Here is a 15,121-nt window from a genome sequence, read left to right on the forward strand (position 1 = left end):
GGGGGGAATATACGAGGGTCCTTTATGGGGTTTATTATGCCTAATATTTAGGCAAGTTGCCAGAGTTGCCCCACATACACAGTTTGCCTGTCATTTAATGTTCTGTTATGTGCTTACTATTGCTCTGTTGAATGTAAATATAAAAAAACGTTCCTAGTGATTAAAATGATGCATTTGTTAGACGTGACTCAGTCTGTGTCCTCTACTTGTAGATTTTGATGCCTGTGTGGGAGAAATCCAGCGCTTGGACACCAGCGCACACAAAGCGAAAGCTCAGCTGGCACTTAAAGTGAAACGCCAGCGACCATCCCGGCACAAAATAAAAGAGTCATTCACTGCTGAAGGGAAAGCCACGTATACAGAGGTATGTACTAGGATTTCACAGCTGACTGATAACTAAGACTCATTCCTCTAGATATTTCTGTGTGAGGCATCAGGGCAGAAACCACTCATTTACAGTCCTCTATGGGCTAGCAAGCCAAAACTAACTGCCCTGTGGTGGTAGATACCGCTACTGACCACTCCACTGACTGGTTATCTAAGTCTCCTAATACCACAAGAGATGCACAGAACTTCTAGGAGGGAGACTCTACAAAAATCCTAATTCTTCTCACCTCACAGAAAAATGAGCTAACCCTGTATTTTTACATAGAAGAAGCTGCTTCTCCATTACTGTGGAGTATGTATTTCACATCTGATTGTTCTACATTCAATTGGTGCGAGCTGCAAGAATGAGAAATAAAGTCCACTATACACTGCATATGGTTTGATCCCCAGTATTGTACCACGTGCACTAAGTGGAATCACCCATGTGCTTCTGGCCTGAAAGTGGACCTATCACTTCAGCAAGGTCTGCTTATTCAAAGAGGTTCCCCTCTTCCTATAAACCAGTGGTTCTCAACCTGTGTAACCTCGGGACCCACATGTTTCCTTGGTCATTAAGGCGTGACCCAAAAATGATTTCATTTCTGAAACATTTTAATTTATTACACAAAACAACTTGTGCAGTATTCAGCAATATATATTTTGCTGAAAGTAAATGAATAAAAAAAAAATGTCCCCTGTCCTGCCACAGTGCACATCTCCCTGTCTGCCTGCCTACCTTTCTCTGATTCCAGCCGACTGAACTATCTGGACTGGAGAGTACAGTAGATACAGCGGCGGATTGATATCTGCTGTACTCTCCCGTGCAGACCGGAACTATTACTTAATTGTCGGGCGCCGCAGCCCGATATTAATGCGCCGGCCCGAAAGTGAGGAAATAGTCCCCTCTCTCCCCGGGCCATACCACTTTATCGGAGAGCCCGGGGGAGGCCGGGAGAGAGGGGACAGTTTGACATTATGAGGTTCCACAGGCTGAACCACAAATTCCCCCTCTAGTTCTCTCTAATGCAGATGGGCCGGTCTATGCAGACATGACGCCGCGACCCACTGCAGAGGGTGTCGCGACCCACTTTTGGGTCGTGACCCACGAGTTGAGAACCACTGCTATAAACAATACATTCAAATGCAAAAAAGTATCTGTAGTGGGGAAAAATAGATTTAAGATGAAGTTAGTGCAGTGCAGGTCCGCATGACCGATACCTGTGTGGTAATCATGGGCCTGCCAGCTGCCCTTTGTATCTTTTTGAAGATTTGTTAGAGACAAAGCTGAAGTCTGGGCACTGCATACAAAACTAACCTGAGACTTTTTAAATAAGGCAGATTTCAGGTACAGCAATTCTACGTTTTTGGGGGGGGTTTTTATTGTCCCAGTAAAGATTGCTTATAGGGCTGCAGCTAACGATTATTTTCATAATCTATTACTTAGCCGATTAAGTTCGATTAATTGGCTAATCGGATTAAAAAAAAAAAGGCTCCAGTGATGGACTACTAGTTTCTATTGAGATTGTAGTCTATCACGGGAGCAAGCTTGGCACGGTGGAAGTAAAAAATGAGTGTGGTGTGCAATATAGTACATTATACAGTGCAGTGCAGAATACCAGCAGCATTGGAGGAATGTAGCAATAGTACATTATACTATAATGTACTATTGCTACATTCCTCCAATGCTGCTGGTATTCTGCATTGTGCCGTATAATCATTCTACAACGCACTGCAGAATACCACCAGCTTATAGAGGAACAACAAATCCCAGCAATAGTACATTATAGTATAATGTACTATTGCTACATTCCTCCAATGCTGCTGGTATTCTGCATTGTGCCGTATAATCATTCTACAACGCACTGCAGAATACCACCAGCTTATAGAGGAACAACAAATCCCAGCAATAGTACATTATAGTATAATGTACTATTGCTACATTCCTCCAATGCTGCTGGTATTCTGCATTGTGCCGTATAATCATTCTACAACGCACTGCAGAATACCACCAGCTTATAGAGGAACAACAAATCCCAGCAATATTACATGCTTAATGCATTATTGCTGGGATTTGTTCCTCTATAGCTGCTGGTGTTCTGCAGTGTGCCACTTTTTTTTTTAAACAGGAAACATTAAAACAGGTCCCCCTTACCTGTTTCTGAACCCTTGTAAGTTGCTGCGGTAGCGTGCTCTGCGTGCGTGTGTCCGGCTTGTGCGGTGGCCGGGTACATGGCGTGTGCGTGGTGGACGTGGCGTGCATAGCGTAACTCGTGTATGGAGCTGCGAACAGGCGGGCGTGAGTGGGAAATGTAAATTTTAGCCGACGAATCGACGATGGAAAACGCTGACAACGTTTTCCATCTTGGATTCTAATCGACTTAATCTAATAATTGTTGCAGCTCTACAGATTACCAATTTATAATACACCAGCACACTGCTGAACATTACCAGCTATAGAGGAACAACGAATCCCAGCAATAGTACATTATGCAGGGTGTTTAATGTATTGCTGGGATTTGGTGTTCCTCTATAGCTGCTAATATTCTGCAGTGTGCCACTTTAAAAAGGAAAAAAAACAAAAACACAGGAAACATTAAAAAGCTCCCGGCTGATCTCGACTTACTATGAATGACTGTGTTGTCGGCGTGCATCGGTGTTGTCGGCAGGCAGCGGCGGGTCGGAAAGCTCACCGGGAGGAGAGGGCCAGACGCATGTCCTCAGCGTGTGCGGTGGGCGTGGCGTAAGCGGCGGGCGTGAGCAGCGTGCAGGGCCCAGCAGGAAATTTGAATTTTAGCCGACGATGGAAAGTGTTGACAACGTTTTCCATCGTCGAATTTAATTGACTTAATCAAATAATTGTTGCAGCTCTAATTGCTTATGTAAAATATATATTAAAAAAAAAGTTCTGATGGCACATTAAATTTGATTCATGGGTCACATTCACCCATTCAGAGAGGATATGTGTATGCATGTGTTGGTATTTTGTGTAGATTTAGTAAAGAATTGGTAATAGTGCAGTGTTACAAGAAAATGCCTGGGTGCTCTCAAAGAATCCAATATATAGATCTGTGTTTTTAATGGTATTTTAATATTTATTTTTACATTTAATTCTACAGGAGGAAGAGAATGAAGACACAATTCCAGCAGAGACAGTGAGCCCTTGTGAAAAAGTAGCAGAAGAGACGGAAGAACGGCTGGTCTTGGCAGCTGCCGAGGATGATGATCAAAGGGCTGAAAAGTCTCAAGCGGCCGAGAGTTTAGGTACTCTCCTGGAGTCAGTCCCCTCCATTTCCACTTCCTCCTCCCCAACATACAGGACTAACACTGAAACCATTCTAACCTCCAGTCAGTCTCCCACTGAGGAAGGGCTAGCTCAGAGTTCCTCAGGCGGATACACTAGGAATACCAAAGTGAGAGAATCTAAAGGCAAAGGCAAAGTCGCCAAAGGTAAGCTTAGGTATTAGATTAAGTCTGTGTACAGAAAAAAGGAAGTTGCATTTGTAACATCAGAAAAAGAGAAGAGTTATCTCAGATATTTTTCTGTAATTATCCTACGAAGTGCAAATGTATGGCGTGTAGCTGGAGGCAGCTCTCTACGACAGAGTTTCATTGTTTCCATGTGCAGGACAAAATACTTTTTCTTTATTCACCCCTAGACACTGCAGAGACCAAGTAGATCTGGCTAAAATGCAGGTTGTATGACCCAGCCGAGGGAGAGGCATAACGTCTCCTATATATTTCTCTGCTGTGCCCTGGCTGCTACTGAAGCTGCAATACAGATTATACTGCAGACTAGAGTCAGACGTGTGTGTAATTTTTCAGCACTCTTTAGGGTAAAGCATTTAAAGGAGACTTAAAACCAAATCCTTTTTTTGGTTTGTTTTTTATTCATAAAATAAAGTGAGAGTATGTACTGTTTTTCAGGTATTTGAATGCATGTGTTGCAAGCTTGTGTAATACATACAATACATGGGCCATTAACATCTCATTAACTCAGCTAACAGGTTTGCATTTACTGGCTCCCTTACTAATCGAAATGTCATTTTCCTAAAACGGGCAGTATTTGTCAGCATGGGGGGTGTTGTTTTTTTTTATTGTTTATAGCAATGTTACGGTTTATGTTGTGTATCTTTTACAGTGCCATATATTATTTTTTAAGCATACTCATTTTTTTGCTGGCTATTTATTATATAATTGACACCAGTTTATGAATGCAGAGAGCACACTTTGTATATTTTGATTTAAAAACCAGTGCTGGTGTTTTAATCTTGAGCAGTCTTCCAAGAGTTAAACCAACCTGTAGATTCGTATACCTTTCTGGGATTTCAGCAGTAAGCTGTGGGTGGAATCTTAAGCCAAAAAAAATCTATCCCCAAAGTCAAGGTGAACTGAGCAATGTAGTCACTCTCCTCTACCAGAAGCAGTAATAATTGTGACATAGGAGACATTGTCAGAGCAAAGAATGGTTCTATGGAAGGGGCGGTTGAAGTGTGAAGCCATGCAAACATTTCTGATGGTGGTAAAGAGCATAGGCTTGATATGATTGCCAGACAGTGTTTTTGTGTATGTTGAGGGGGGGGGTGGTATATGGTAGAATAGATGGCAGAGGGCTGGCATTGCACTTTATTGCAGACCTTTTAAAGCACTAAATTAGACCCAATCTCATGTAAAATTGCCACTCGCTTTAAGCAGCCTTCTGGAAATATGAGGATCCCAAATCTCAGGGGGGAAGATGGGCTCTTAATGGAGGTTGATTGTAGTTTAGGGCAAGGCCTGTTTTAAGGTTTTTATTGTACCTGCCAAGTTCTAGTCACTGTTCATTCTAAAGTAAACTTGAAACTAAAGCAACTGGCACATGGACTGGTTGACGGAACAGGGCTGGGGACAGTCGAGGTGTCCATATAGTCGGAGCATCACAAATTGACTTCTGGTGCCAACAGTTCTCTCATATCATGTGTGTTGAAGTACGTATGCTCTACATTCACTTGTTCACACCTTATTAAATGCAAAAAACCTAGATAAGCAACTGAGTCAGAGTGCAGATTGGGTAAATCCAAGACTGCCATGTCATTCAGCATCTTCTACACAAGGCATTATTGATTATTTGGCTCCGGTCTTGTTGCTTCACAAGAATGTTTAAACTAACAAGCTGTATTTGATTGATTTTTTTATCCTCTAACTTCTCCACATCTGACTATTTGGTTGTGAGGTCAGAGGAGAAGTGCAGTAAATTTCTGTCTGGATTGCTGATAATCTGCTGCACAGAATACAGAAGAGGTAGACATTAATAGTATTTGGATGACCCATCTGTTTTCAATGCAGATATCATTTCTGTTTTAACATGTCCGTTTTGTTGATGTAAGCCTTGTTTGATCACATAGAAGAGAAGAAAGGTGATGACAAAACCACTGATGCAAATGAAGCCACTGGAAAGCATAGGAGAAGGTTTCCTGATTTTGGGTAAGAGTTCCTGAGCCTCTTATTCTTGTGAATGCAGCTTTATAATATGACACTTTATCTTCAGTCACCATTTTCTTGTAGTTCTGTGGTCTGTTTACAGTATTGGCTTAAAGTGACCCTAAACTCACGAGTAAAATCCTAAAAATTACATTCCAGTACCTTTTTAACTATTAAGTAACTTCACTATTAGCATCAGTTTAAAGTTCAGGATAGCTCCTAGGTTAGCAAAAGTTCTTCACAGGGATCCTGGGAACATATTCCACCAGTACCTTCTCATGACGGAGCTTGTTTTTTCCTCCTCACATGTACATGGTGTTTCTTCAAAAGTCAAATTTACTGGTAGGTTAAATAGTATCGGTCTGCTTTTCTGACGCGGTACTGCACATTATGTAAGTCATTGGGGGGGTATTTATCAAAATAGGAGCAGACACAATCTGGAGCAGCTGTGCATGGCAACCAATCAGCTTCTCACTTTAATTTTCAAATCTTAACTGAACAAACTGAAGAGAGAAGCTGGTTCTCATGCACAACTGCTCCAGATTTTGTCTGCTCCAGTTTTGTAACAATCTCACTGTGTTTTTTGGTCATCTATAAATCGGGAAGATTTAGGAATAATTTAAGAGACACCTATATGGTCTCATGAAGGCAGATCACCTTCTGTTTTTGATGTCAGTTCTCCATAAATGATCATCCCCTTTAAGAGTTTTATTAAATGTATTTTTAAACCAGTCTCCGATTGCAATCACCCATATTAAGTATCCAAATCATTTAATAACTTCCTCACATATGCATTGAGCTTTGTCTATTAGCATACAGAGAAATGTATACTTTCAGCGGTGAATGAACAGCATTTTGTGACATCAGCGGTCACTACAGGGTTACATTAATCAGTTTCATCAATCTAATATTTGTTACTTTAGGGGAATGCGAAAGTCTGGAGGCAAAGGCAAAAAACAGGACCGGGAGAGTCTGAGAGGATCCTTGGATAGTCGGTAAATGTTTTTTTAACCACAGCAAGTGCCAAGTAATTATAACTTTGGTTCAATGTTTTGTTTTGCCTCTCGCAACTCTGGCTTGGCGCAGGCTACATTGAATGGTTTTATAAGGTAGGACATTCAAACTTAAAGGAGAACTATGAGTGAAAATTAAAAAAAACTGAATCGGGATCCGTCTCTGCTGCGTCAGTCTCGGTATACCACAAGCTGTATATAGTGAGCTTTGAGTCACTGGAAGACGCTAGTATATGTCCTCCCGTGACCCTTAAAAGAACTATGGGGGGAAAACACTTACTCCATAGTTCTCTTTTATCTATAAGGTGACCTGCAGCCCTTTAGCTGCTAATAAAATAAAAATCCAGAATACCCGGCCTATGACGAAAGGGTTCTTCTGCCAATCCCACTATACTCTGCTCCAAGCTTCTCATTGGTCATATATTACTTTCCCAGTAAGGACTCATTGACACCATGTGCATTGGGCAGTGTTTCTCAGGCCCACAGGCCCAATGCATGAAGTAAAAATGGGTCCAGTTCACATCAACACGCTGGGTTGGTGTGTGCAGGTTGAAAATGGGACATGCTGCTTTATTGAAGCCTGCAAAACATTGCAACCATGGTCAGTGGATTGTGGGTCCAATGCTCGGGCTTCTGCAGACTGTTTATGAAGCCCCTGTCTGTATCGAGCTGCAGACTTTCAGAGATGGGAGGAAGTGTCAATGGACTAGAAGTACGTTAATGTCATTGCACTTGTACTCCATTGAGAATTATGAGTCCCTCAGTTGCAGACGGGACATGTAATAGCTCCATTTACAAATCCTGCCATGCCAATTTCAGATATATACAGAATCCTGTAGATTTTAAACCATGGGATTCTGGTAAGAGGAGGGGTCGTTTAGAATTGTGGGTCTGTGGATGTGACCGTGTTATATGTTACTCCCAGAATTTGGGTGTAATATGAAGCATGGTCAGAAAGATAGTCTTTAAGGGAATAGTAATTTGTCATGTTGTGTCTCATGCACTGCAATGTGTTTACTAAAAAAAAAGGATGACTGTCAGTGTGCAGTAAATGCAGTCATGTGGTGGGAATCCAGCATGAAGGAAGAAAAACAGGTTTCTTTTTAAATGGTGAATATCTTTCTGTTTTGTGTGATGTTGGCATGGTAACAGCGAGGCTTTTCTTATTCTGTCACCTTGCATGTTTCTAGTGGATCACGAGAGTTACTAGATGAAGGTGGTAACCAGTCACTGTCTGACTCGGACTCTCCAGTCCCTACATGCATGCCCTTCTCCTGGTTTGGTGAGAGCCATAAAGAATCTAGCGGAAGCTTCAACTTTCCACACAGCGGATCTGAGCTGTCTGCGGAGCAAGAGAGAAGCAGAAACAAGGTAAACATTGAGATAAAACATGTAACGTTTCCTGTAGACTCGCTGTCTACTCTTCATTGCACTGATGTTCCTGTCCATCACACAGTCTCCTCATCACGGTAGCTGCTGGTATCTTTATGCAGGTTTATTCTCTATACATGTAGAGTACCAGGGGCGAAGATGGCTGTATGTACAGTAGTTGTGTTTGAGTTTGCATTTACTGGAAACCAGATAAAGCTCTCATCCTCCACAAGATGCATGGCTATGCTTTCTAGTTAGATTTCACAGTGATTTATTGCAATGCTTTTATAGCTTTGAGAGACACTATTCATAGGAAAATCTTATGATAATGTTTAATAAGAATATGTATATACTGTTTGACCCATAAATTACATTACATTTAAAAAAAGCTCTTTAGCAACCTAGATTTTCTTGATGGATTACATAAAGTCCAGTTTAATGCACAATTATGTTTTTTTTTTTTTTTTTTTATGGGTGGATGAATTTACAATTTTTCTTGAAGCTTTGACCAAGCCCATTGGGTTCCTGCATTGCTTGGAAGATCACATGTGGGACTGCGCTTTGAATCGTAGTCACTCCATCCAGGTTTTCCACTTTAGCTAACGTTTGAGACCCGCTTCAGACCTCTCATTTGATAACAAAATATCTGCTATGTAAATAATAGCTGGATGCTTTTCTCACTGATCTTTATGACCCTGGCTGGGCAATCTGTCCAAATATGACACTCATAATAATCTGTCAGAACAAAGTGCTGTACTACGAGGTGCGTAGAATGGAGGGACCTGTCTGTCTAACTGCAGGAAGAAGACTTCTCAATATGGGACTAATTAGCAAATTTTATTGTGTAGAATATAACTGAGCTCCAGTCCTGCAGTCAGGGCAAGAGGGCCAAGCTTCCCTTCTTAGGATCCGTTCTTCTTACAACCCTTCTTCCAAACTGGTTGTCTTTGGAACCCACAGGAAAGGTAGTTGATGTTGAAAGCTGGTAGCCCAACACTGGCTTTAGATGGATGCTGGTGAGGTGGATCACTCACAGGAACTCGCACTCAATGAAGGCGCCCCATTGTATTTCCTGGTTCTTCTTACTCCTCTGCAAAGGAAGTGCAGGAGTCAGAGTAATGTCCCCCTATGGTTGCTGTTGGTTTGTGGAGCTGGGAATGCTTGTGTTGAACCTCTAAGATCCTGGCGAGATACAAGAAGAAGCTGTGCTTTTTGAAGGATAACAATATCTCGTACTTTGTTATCGTTCAAAATACTAAACCCTTTATACATTCGTCCGCAACAAAAAAAAAAATGATATCTCACTGTGTCCTGCTTTATTTAATTGAAGAGTATGAATCCGCTCTGATTGCCTCAAGTAGGGAAATAAACAATAGCTAGTAAATTGTCAGAACGTGTGTAAAATCTTGTGGGCAGCTGACACCGGCTGACTTCAAAGTGAAACCGCAGTCTGGTTTTTCCTTCTATAATTTCCTTGTCGATTTATCACAGTGTATATTTATAATCCTTAACCAATTAATTACCTGGAGAAAATTCATTCCAATCTACTTTCTATTAACTGTAACTTACATATTTATTATTTGAGGGATAGTAATGACTAGGGATGCACCGATAACGGTATTTCGGTATCGAGTACCGATATTTTTTTTCGTTACTCGCTGATGCCGAGTACCTGAAGTCCCATTCAGGAAGCCAGGCAGCGTGTAAAGACTCGCCACCCGACTTCCCCATTAGCAGGGAAGCTGTCCCCATGATTCTCGTCACTAAGTGACGAGAAAGCATGAAGCCAGCTTTCTGGCCAATCAGAAAGCTGGGCGCTGTGTAATGTCGCGGCCTCCTGATTGGCCGGGAAGCTGGCTCCATGCTCCCTCGTCATGAGGTGACGGAGCATGAAGCCGGCTTCACGACCAATTAGAAAACCGGGCGCCGCGTCATTATACGGCACCTGGCTTCCTGATTGGCCAGCTTCCGACCAATCCGCTACACACTGCCCGGCTTCCTGATTGGCCGGGAAGCCGACTCCATGCTCTCGTCACAAGTGACGAGAGAGCATGGAGCAGCGTGTGCGCACAATTTTAAAGCTTGATAGGTTTGGTGTCTATTTACCCGACTTGACCCGATCTTTTATATTTTACCAAAAAACTGGTTAATAATAAATGTTTCCTAACATAATGTAAAAAAAACTTTTTTTTTGTTTTTTTCAGTCATTTTTCCTAATTATAGTAAAAAAGAAAAACCCCCGTGGTGATTAAACGCCACCAAAAGAAAGCGCTATGTGTCCCCAAAAAATGGTATAAAATTAAGTACAGCGTTGCATGACGGAATAAATGTCAGTCAAAGTACCGCAGCGCTGAATACTGAAAAATGGCCTGGCCAGAAAGGGGGCCTAAACACCTGGTCAGCAAGCAGTTAAAGGTGATCCTGTTGCTACAGTAAAACAAAAATGAACAGCTAACCCATAAAAGAACATGTTTAATTCTTACCTTTCTGGGGGGCGGCAAGTCAAATCTTCACCCTTGAAGAACTGTAGGCTCCACTGAAATCTCACACTTATTACAGACATGTATATAGCGCTGTCAATTTACACAGCACTTTACATACTGTACAGTCTCTAAGTCACCCGCACTCCAAGGTCCAACGTGCAACTGCCTTTTATTAAAGACGCTAGGCAATCCTGGTAACACTGTGCACAAAGACGTTTCGGAACCGTAAACGGTCCCCTTGCAGGTGTGGCAAATACCTAATCTCAAAGGATTAGGTGAGGTTAAGAGGGAGCACCGCACACACAGCCAGATTTCCAGCTTGCATTTATCTGATTGCACATCGGAGCGGTCTGATGGGGAAGCAGTCGGGGGGCTGAGTTGATAATTTTTAGTTGTCATAAATTAAGCTGTAATGCCTGTAAATAGAAATATGAGTTAAAGGGAGCCTAAAAGCTGCTCCTGGGGTCTGAAACCAAAAGATGAGGCAATATTACATAATACCTTTTTTAGTTCTGACCATAATGAAAATATTTATAGCACCACTGCCCATTCCAAGGGTAGTAACCAGGGGCTCCTGTGTCCTAACAACCACAACCAGTGACTGTGCGGTCTGCAGAGTGTCATTGGTTCCTAAGGCATTGGCAGCCCCACTGCAGCATAGGTTGTATGGCCATCTGCATCCTAACATACCATTACATGATGAGGCTCAGCCTCCAGTTAACCAATGATCCAGGTTGCGCAGTGCCATTGGGTGATGGGCACAAATGGGAGGTTCTGCGGGCGGAGAACTGGCGAATCATTCACCCATTTGTCGAATGTGAACAGCTTGGGTTGGGAATTGGATGCTCATCCCTAGTCATGAAATGTGAGCAGGATACCTTCTTCCTGTCAAGGGCCTCTGTTATCCAGGCCTCGTCTGCCTCCTATTCTATTCTGATGTGGGAATTCTGGGTATTTTTTGTTTTGATTTGTCTGCAGTAGGTTGAAATGAGTGAATACACAGCCAAGACATGCTTAGGAGCTGCTTCATCTACACAATTCTAAAATGATGCCTGTACTCTTGTGATCTCCCTATGTGACTGCCCTGCCTTCTCTGTAAACCACTGCACTCTGTCTGTGGTGAAACTACAAATCCCATAAGGCCTCTGCTTCTGGGAGTCATGCCAGTGGCTGTCAGTCTTGCAATGCCTCATAGTTCTAAACAGCTGGAGTGCTGAGGTTGCCTGCCCCTGTACTGGTACGGATCACCACACTTCCTGTATGCCCACCTAGGTGCCTCCCCCTTCTGCCCATCATCTTATAGATCGAACACTTCCACCAGAAGCCTAATGTCAGCCTTAAGTAGGCATTTGTAATTCAGATATTTACCTTACCTGCTAGGCAGAATGATTGCCTTTTTGAAGGAACACAGAAGTAAACTGAAGACTTTTTTTTTTTTTTTTTTTCTCCTCCATAATTTCTTGAGTTGCTTTTCAAAATCCAGTAAATTGCAATGAATGTCACAAGGCAGCCATTTCTGTTCTAGTTTGGTGTGCAGGTTTTCATGTGTGTGCCAAAGGCAGAGGTACACAAACCTATTGTTGTGATAAAGCTTGCCAGGGGCACAGATAATTCATTCTTTATTTCTACTTGTTTTCAGAGTAGAATTATCATAGATGATACATACAGTTACAGCCCCTGCTCTGACCTGTCAGGGTTGGTGGCAGAGCCCTCCCTATCGGGGCGCTCACACACTTTCACCTTCTCTTCCAATGAGGTGAGTTTCTCGGTGTGCTCTTCGTGGTTTCGTGTTGGTGTCCTGTGTAACCGCATGTCTGTCGTGCAGTCCTAATCTATCGGGTGGAGAAAGTGCTTGAGCCATGCTAGTGTGTTACCTGACCAAATAAAGATAAAATACAAGGTGACCTAAAGAAGAGCTCTATTAATAACATACACCGACGTATTTAATGCTTTCGTAGCTGAAGCCATTTTCATGTTTATCGCACACGGCTGACTTCCAACAGCCCCATTGCCCATTAGGCAACAAATTCTGTCCTGTACAGTAAACTGTGACATATGTATGTCTGTGTTATTAATGGCGTCTTTTAGAAGAGCTTGTATTTTACATGTAGTGGCTCTCAACAAGACGTGTGTGTTCATAAAACGTTTCCAGTGCCAAGCAAGGTAAAAATGAGGAATTGATGGTGGTGAACAACAGTGGGAGGATCAGATGAGCAGATCTGCAATTAAACTCTTTGCTTCAACTTAAACAGAACTTGAGCCGGCACTGAAAATGTTTAGTTTGGTTTTTGGTGTTTTTTGTTTTTCCTTTTTATCCATTAATGGGTTTACCAGAACTGCAAAAACAAAGCTAATCTTTCTCCCCAAACAATCATTTTTTTGTAGGTCGTGATCAGAACTTCCTTCAGAAGTTTCAACTTATAGAAGTTGCATGTCTGCACAATATCTAGTGACCTGTGCCATGAGCAGCGTTTGGTTGTGAGGTTCCAAATTCGTTTCTGATTGTAAAAAAATTAAGGAGACTTAGACCGAGACTTTTATTATTCTGGTTACAGCTTCTTTAATGTGATCTTGATAGGTTATCGGTAACAAAGTAACCAGGATCAGAGGGGCACTCTAGTGAATTCGAGCTGTGTGTGGCACAGTTGGCAGCACCCCACTGGATAGAAGTCAATTTTTTTTTTGGGTGAGTCGGTCTGAAAATTCTTGACCGAACAGTGCCTGCATCCAGTCAGGTGCTTGGGTATTCAGCAGAGGCTGGAGCAAGGACTGTAGGTGGCAGCGGAGATGTGTGAGTTGATGGAAGCATGTATGGCCAGCTTAAGGCTACAGAAAGTGGTATGGGGTCTATTGTGCTTCCTAGTTAGAGACGGAACTTTTTTTTTTTTCTTTTCAAAAATAGCTGTAAGACTTCCTTTTATGTGATTTTAGGTTTGAGTATTTCTAAAACAGGACAGTAGTTTGGCAGTGCAAAGCCTGGGCCCCCTTCACACCTGTGCAGTCTGATGCAGTAGGGTAACGTGCGTTATGTTAAAGCAACCCATTAATTTGCCAACACACCACAAGGGACCAACAATTGTGCCTCCGGCACAATGCACATTGGTGTTATTGTGTGTGAACATTTCAGCTTGCGTTATTGAACTCTGTATACAGGTTATTAAACGGTTGGTAAGGAGGAACTGTAAACTTGTAAAAAGGAGCTGAGAACGCCACCTGCGGGTCCAGTATTTAATTATTTAGTCCTAATCATTATAAAGACTATTAATATGTACAGAACTATTCCTTCACTTCAATCTAGTTATTTGGCCCCAAGGAGATGACGGTAACAAAATTATTTCATAGTATAATGTCATTCTCTATGGAGTCATTATTTTTCCATTGTGTTTTGCACACGGTAAACACATTAATCCTAAAATTACTTCATCCCTCGCCTTTGTATTTCTAGTAACAGAGGCCAAAGGGCAGCAGATTAATCTGGCGCAGGCCTCAGACTTCAAAGGTTTTCTTTATACCAAAGGATATTGCATTTGGGGCAGCTTTGGCTACGAGACCCAGTCACAAGATTGAGCTATACCCTGCTGTATAATGACTTAACTTTACACTTGACTAGCCGCAGTTGCTATGAAACTCAGAGGTGAACCTATCAATCGATTAATGGAAGAACTAATATTTTATTTGTCAACGTATTGTCCCATTCGTGTTGTTTAAAGAACTCTGCTAAAGCGTACATTGATCCCAAAAAAATTTGCTGTTTCATATATTCTCCGGCCCTTCTAAGTACGCTAATGTCAAGCACACAAGTCAGCCAGCACACAAGTCAGCCAGCACATGCCACTCGCATTGACAGCAGGTAAACCCCCCCCCGGACCCTTCTAATGTAGATTGGCAGTTGCTGTACTATACAAGCAGTGCAAGTCAGTGATTGGGATGCGTACCAATACCAAAATCCCAGTTACATGGATGTCAAGCCACAAACATGACAAATTAAACAAGAAAAATCTAAAATATACATGTGGGGAGATGAAGGCATGGATAGAGTGGTGGACGGACACGAGACGCCTTTTCAGAATATCACAGCTGTGAAAAGTGAATGAAAATTGGAGACGGAAGCGCCACTACCTGGCGCAATAAATGTGGTGAAGCGGGGTGAGAGCGTAAGTGGTGTACTCACCTATGGTTGGGTGAGCGTTCGCTTTTAACAATCGGGGTGAGGTGCACACGATGGAGTGGAGCGATAGCGGGAACGGCCCCTCTTTTGCAGAGTGGTGTAGTGTTAGAGCCAGGTGGAGCAGATGGAGACACAAAATTAACAAGGTGAGGTAAGAGTGGTGAGCAAAGGAAGGGGGAACTTCTGTAACTCACCGCGGGGAAAGTGGAGAATGGTTCTCAGCGACGACGGTGCGGCCACTGTAGTGTCTGGATGGAGGGCCG

The 15,121-nt window shown here is 42.4% G+C and overlaps 1 protein-coding gene across 1 annotated transcript in view; it reads left to right on the forward strand.

Moving 5' to 3' along the window:
* LOC108800601 (neurabin-1-like) overlaps positions 1-15,121 on the forward strand; it is an 85,053-nt gene that overhangs the window by 54,811 nt on the left and 15,121 nt on the right. Inside the window, exons 11-16 of the mRNA XM_018572584.1 lie at positions 213-364; positions 3,486-3,813; positions 5,748-5,826; positions 6,747-6,818; positions 8,027-8,207; positions 12,330-12,446. Coding sequence (XP_018428086.1) covers positions 213-364; positions 3,486-3,813; positions 5,748-5,826; positions 6,747-6,818; positions 8,027-8,207; positions 12,330-12,446 — 929 coding nt within the window. The remainder of the gene's footprint in view (positions 1-212; positions 365-3,485; positions 3,814-5,747; positions 5,827-6,746; positions 6,819-8,026; positions 8,208-12,329; positions 12,447-15,121) is intronic.

This window comes from Nanorana parkeri, unplaced genomic scaffold, assembly GCF_000935625.1.
Source record: "Nanorana parkeri isolate BGI_ZX_2015 unplaced genomic scaffold, ASM93562v1 scaffold44, whole genome shotgun sequence".
Classification (NCBI taxonomy): domain Eukaryota; kingdom Metazoa; phylum Chordata; class Amphibia; order Anura; family Dicroglossidae; genus Nanorana; species Nanorana parkeri.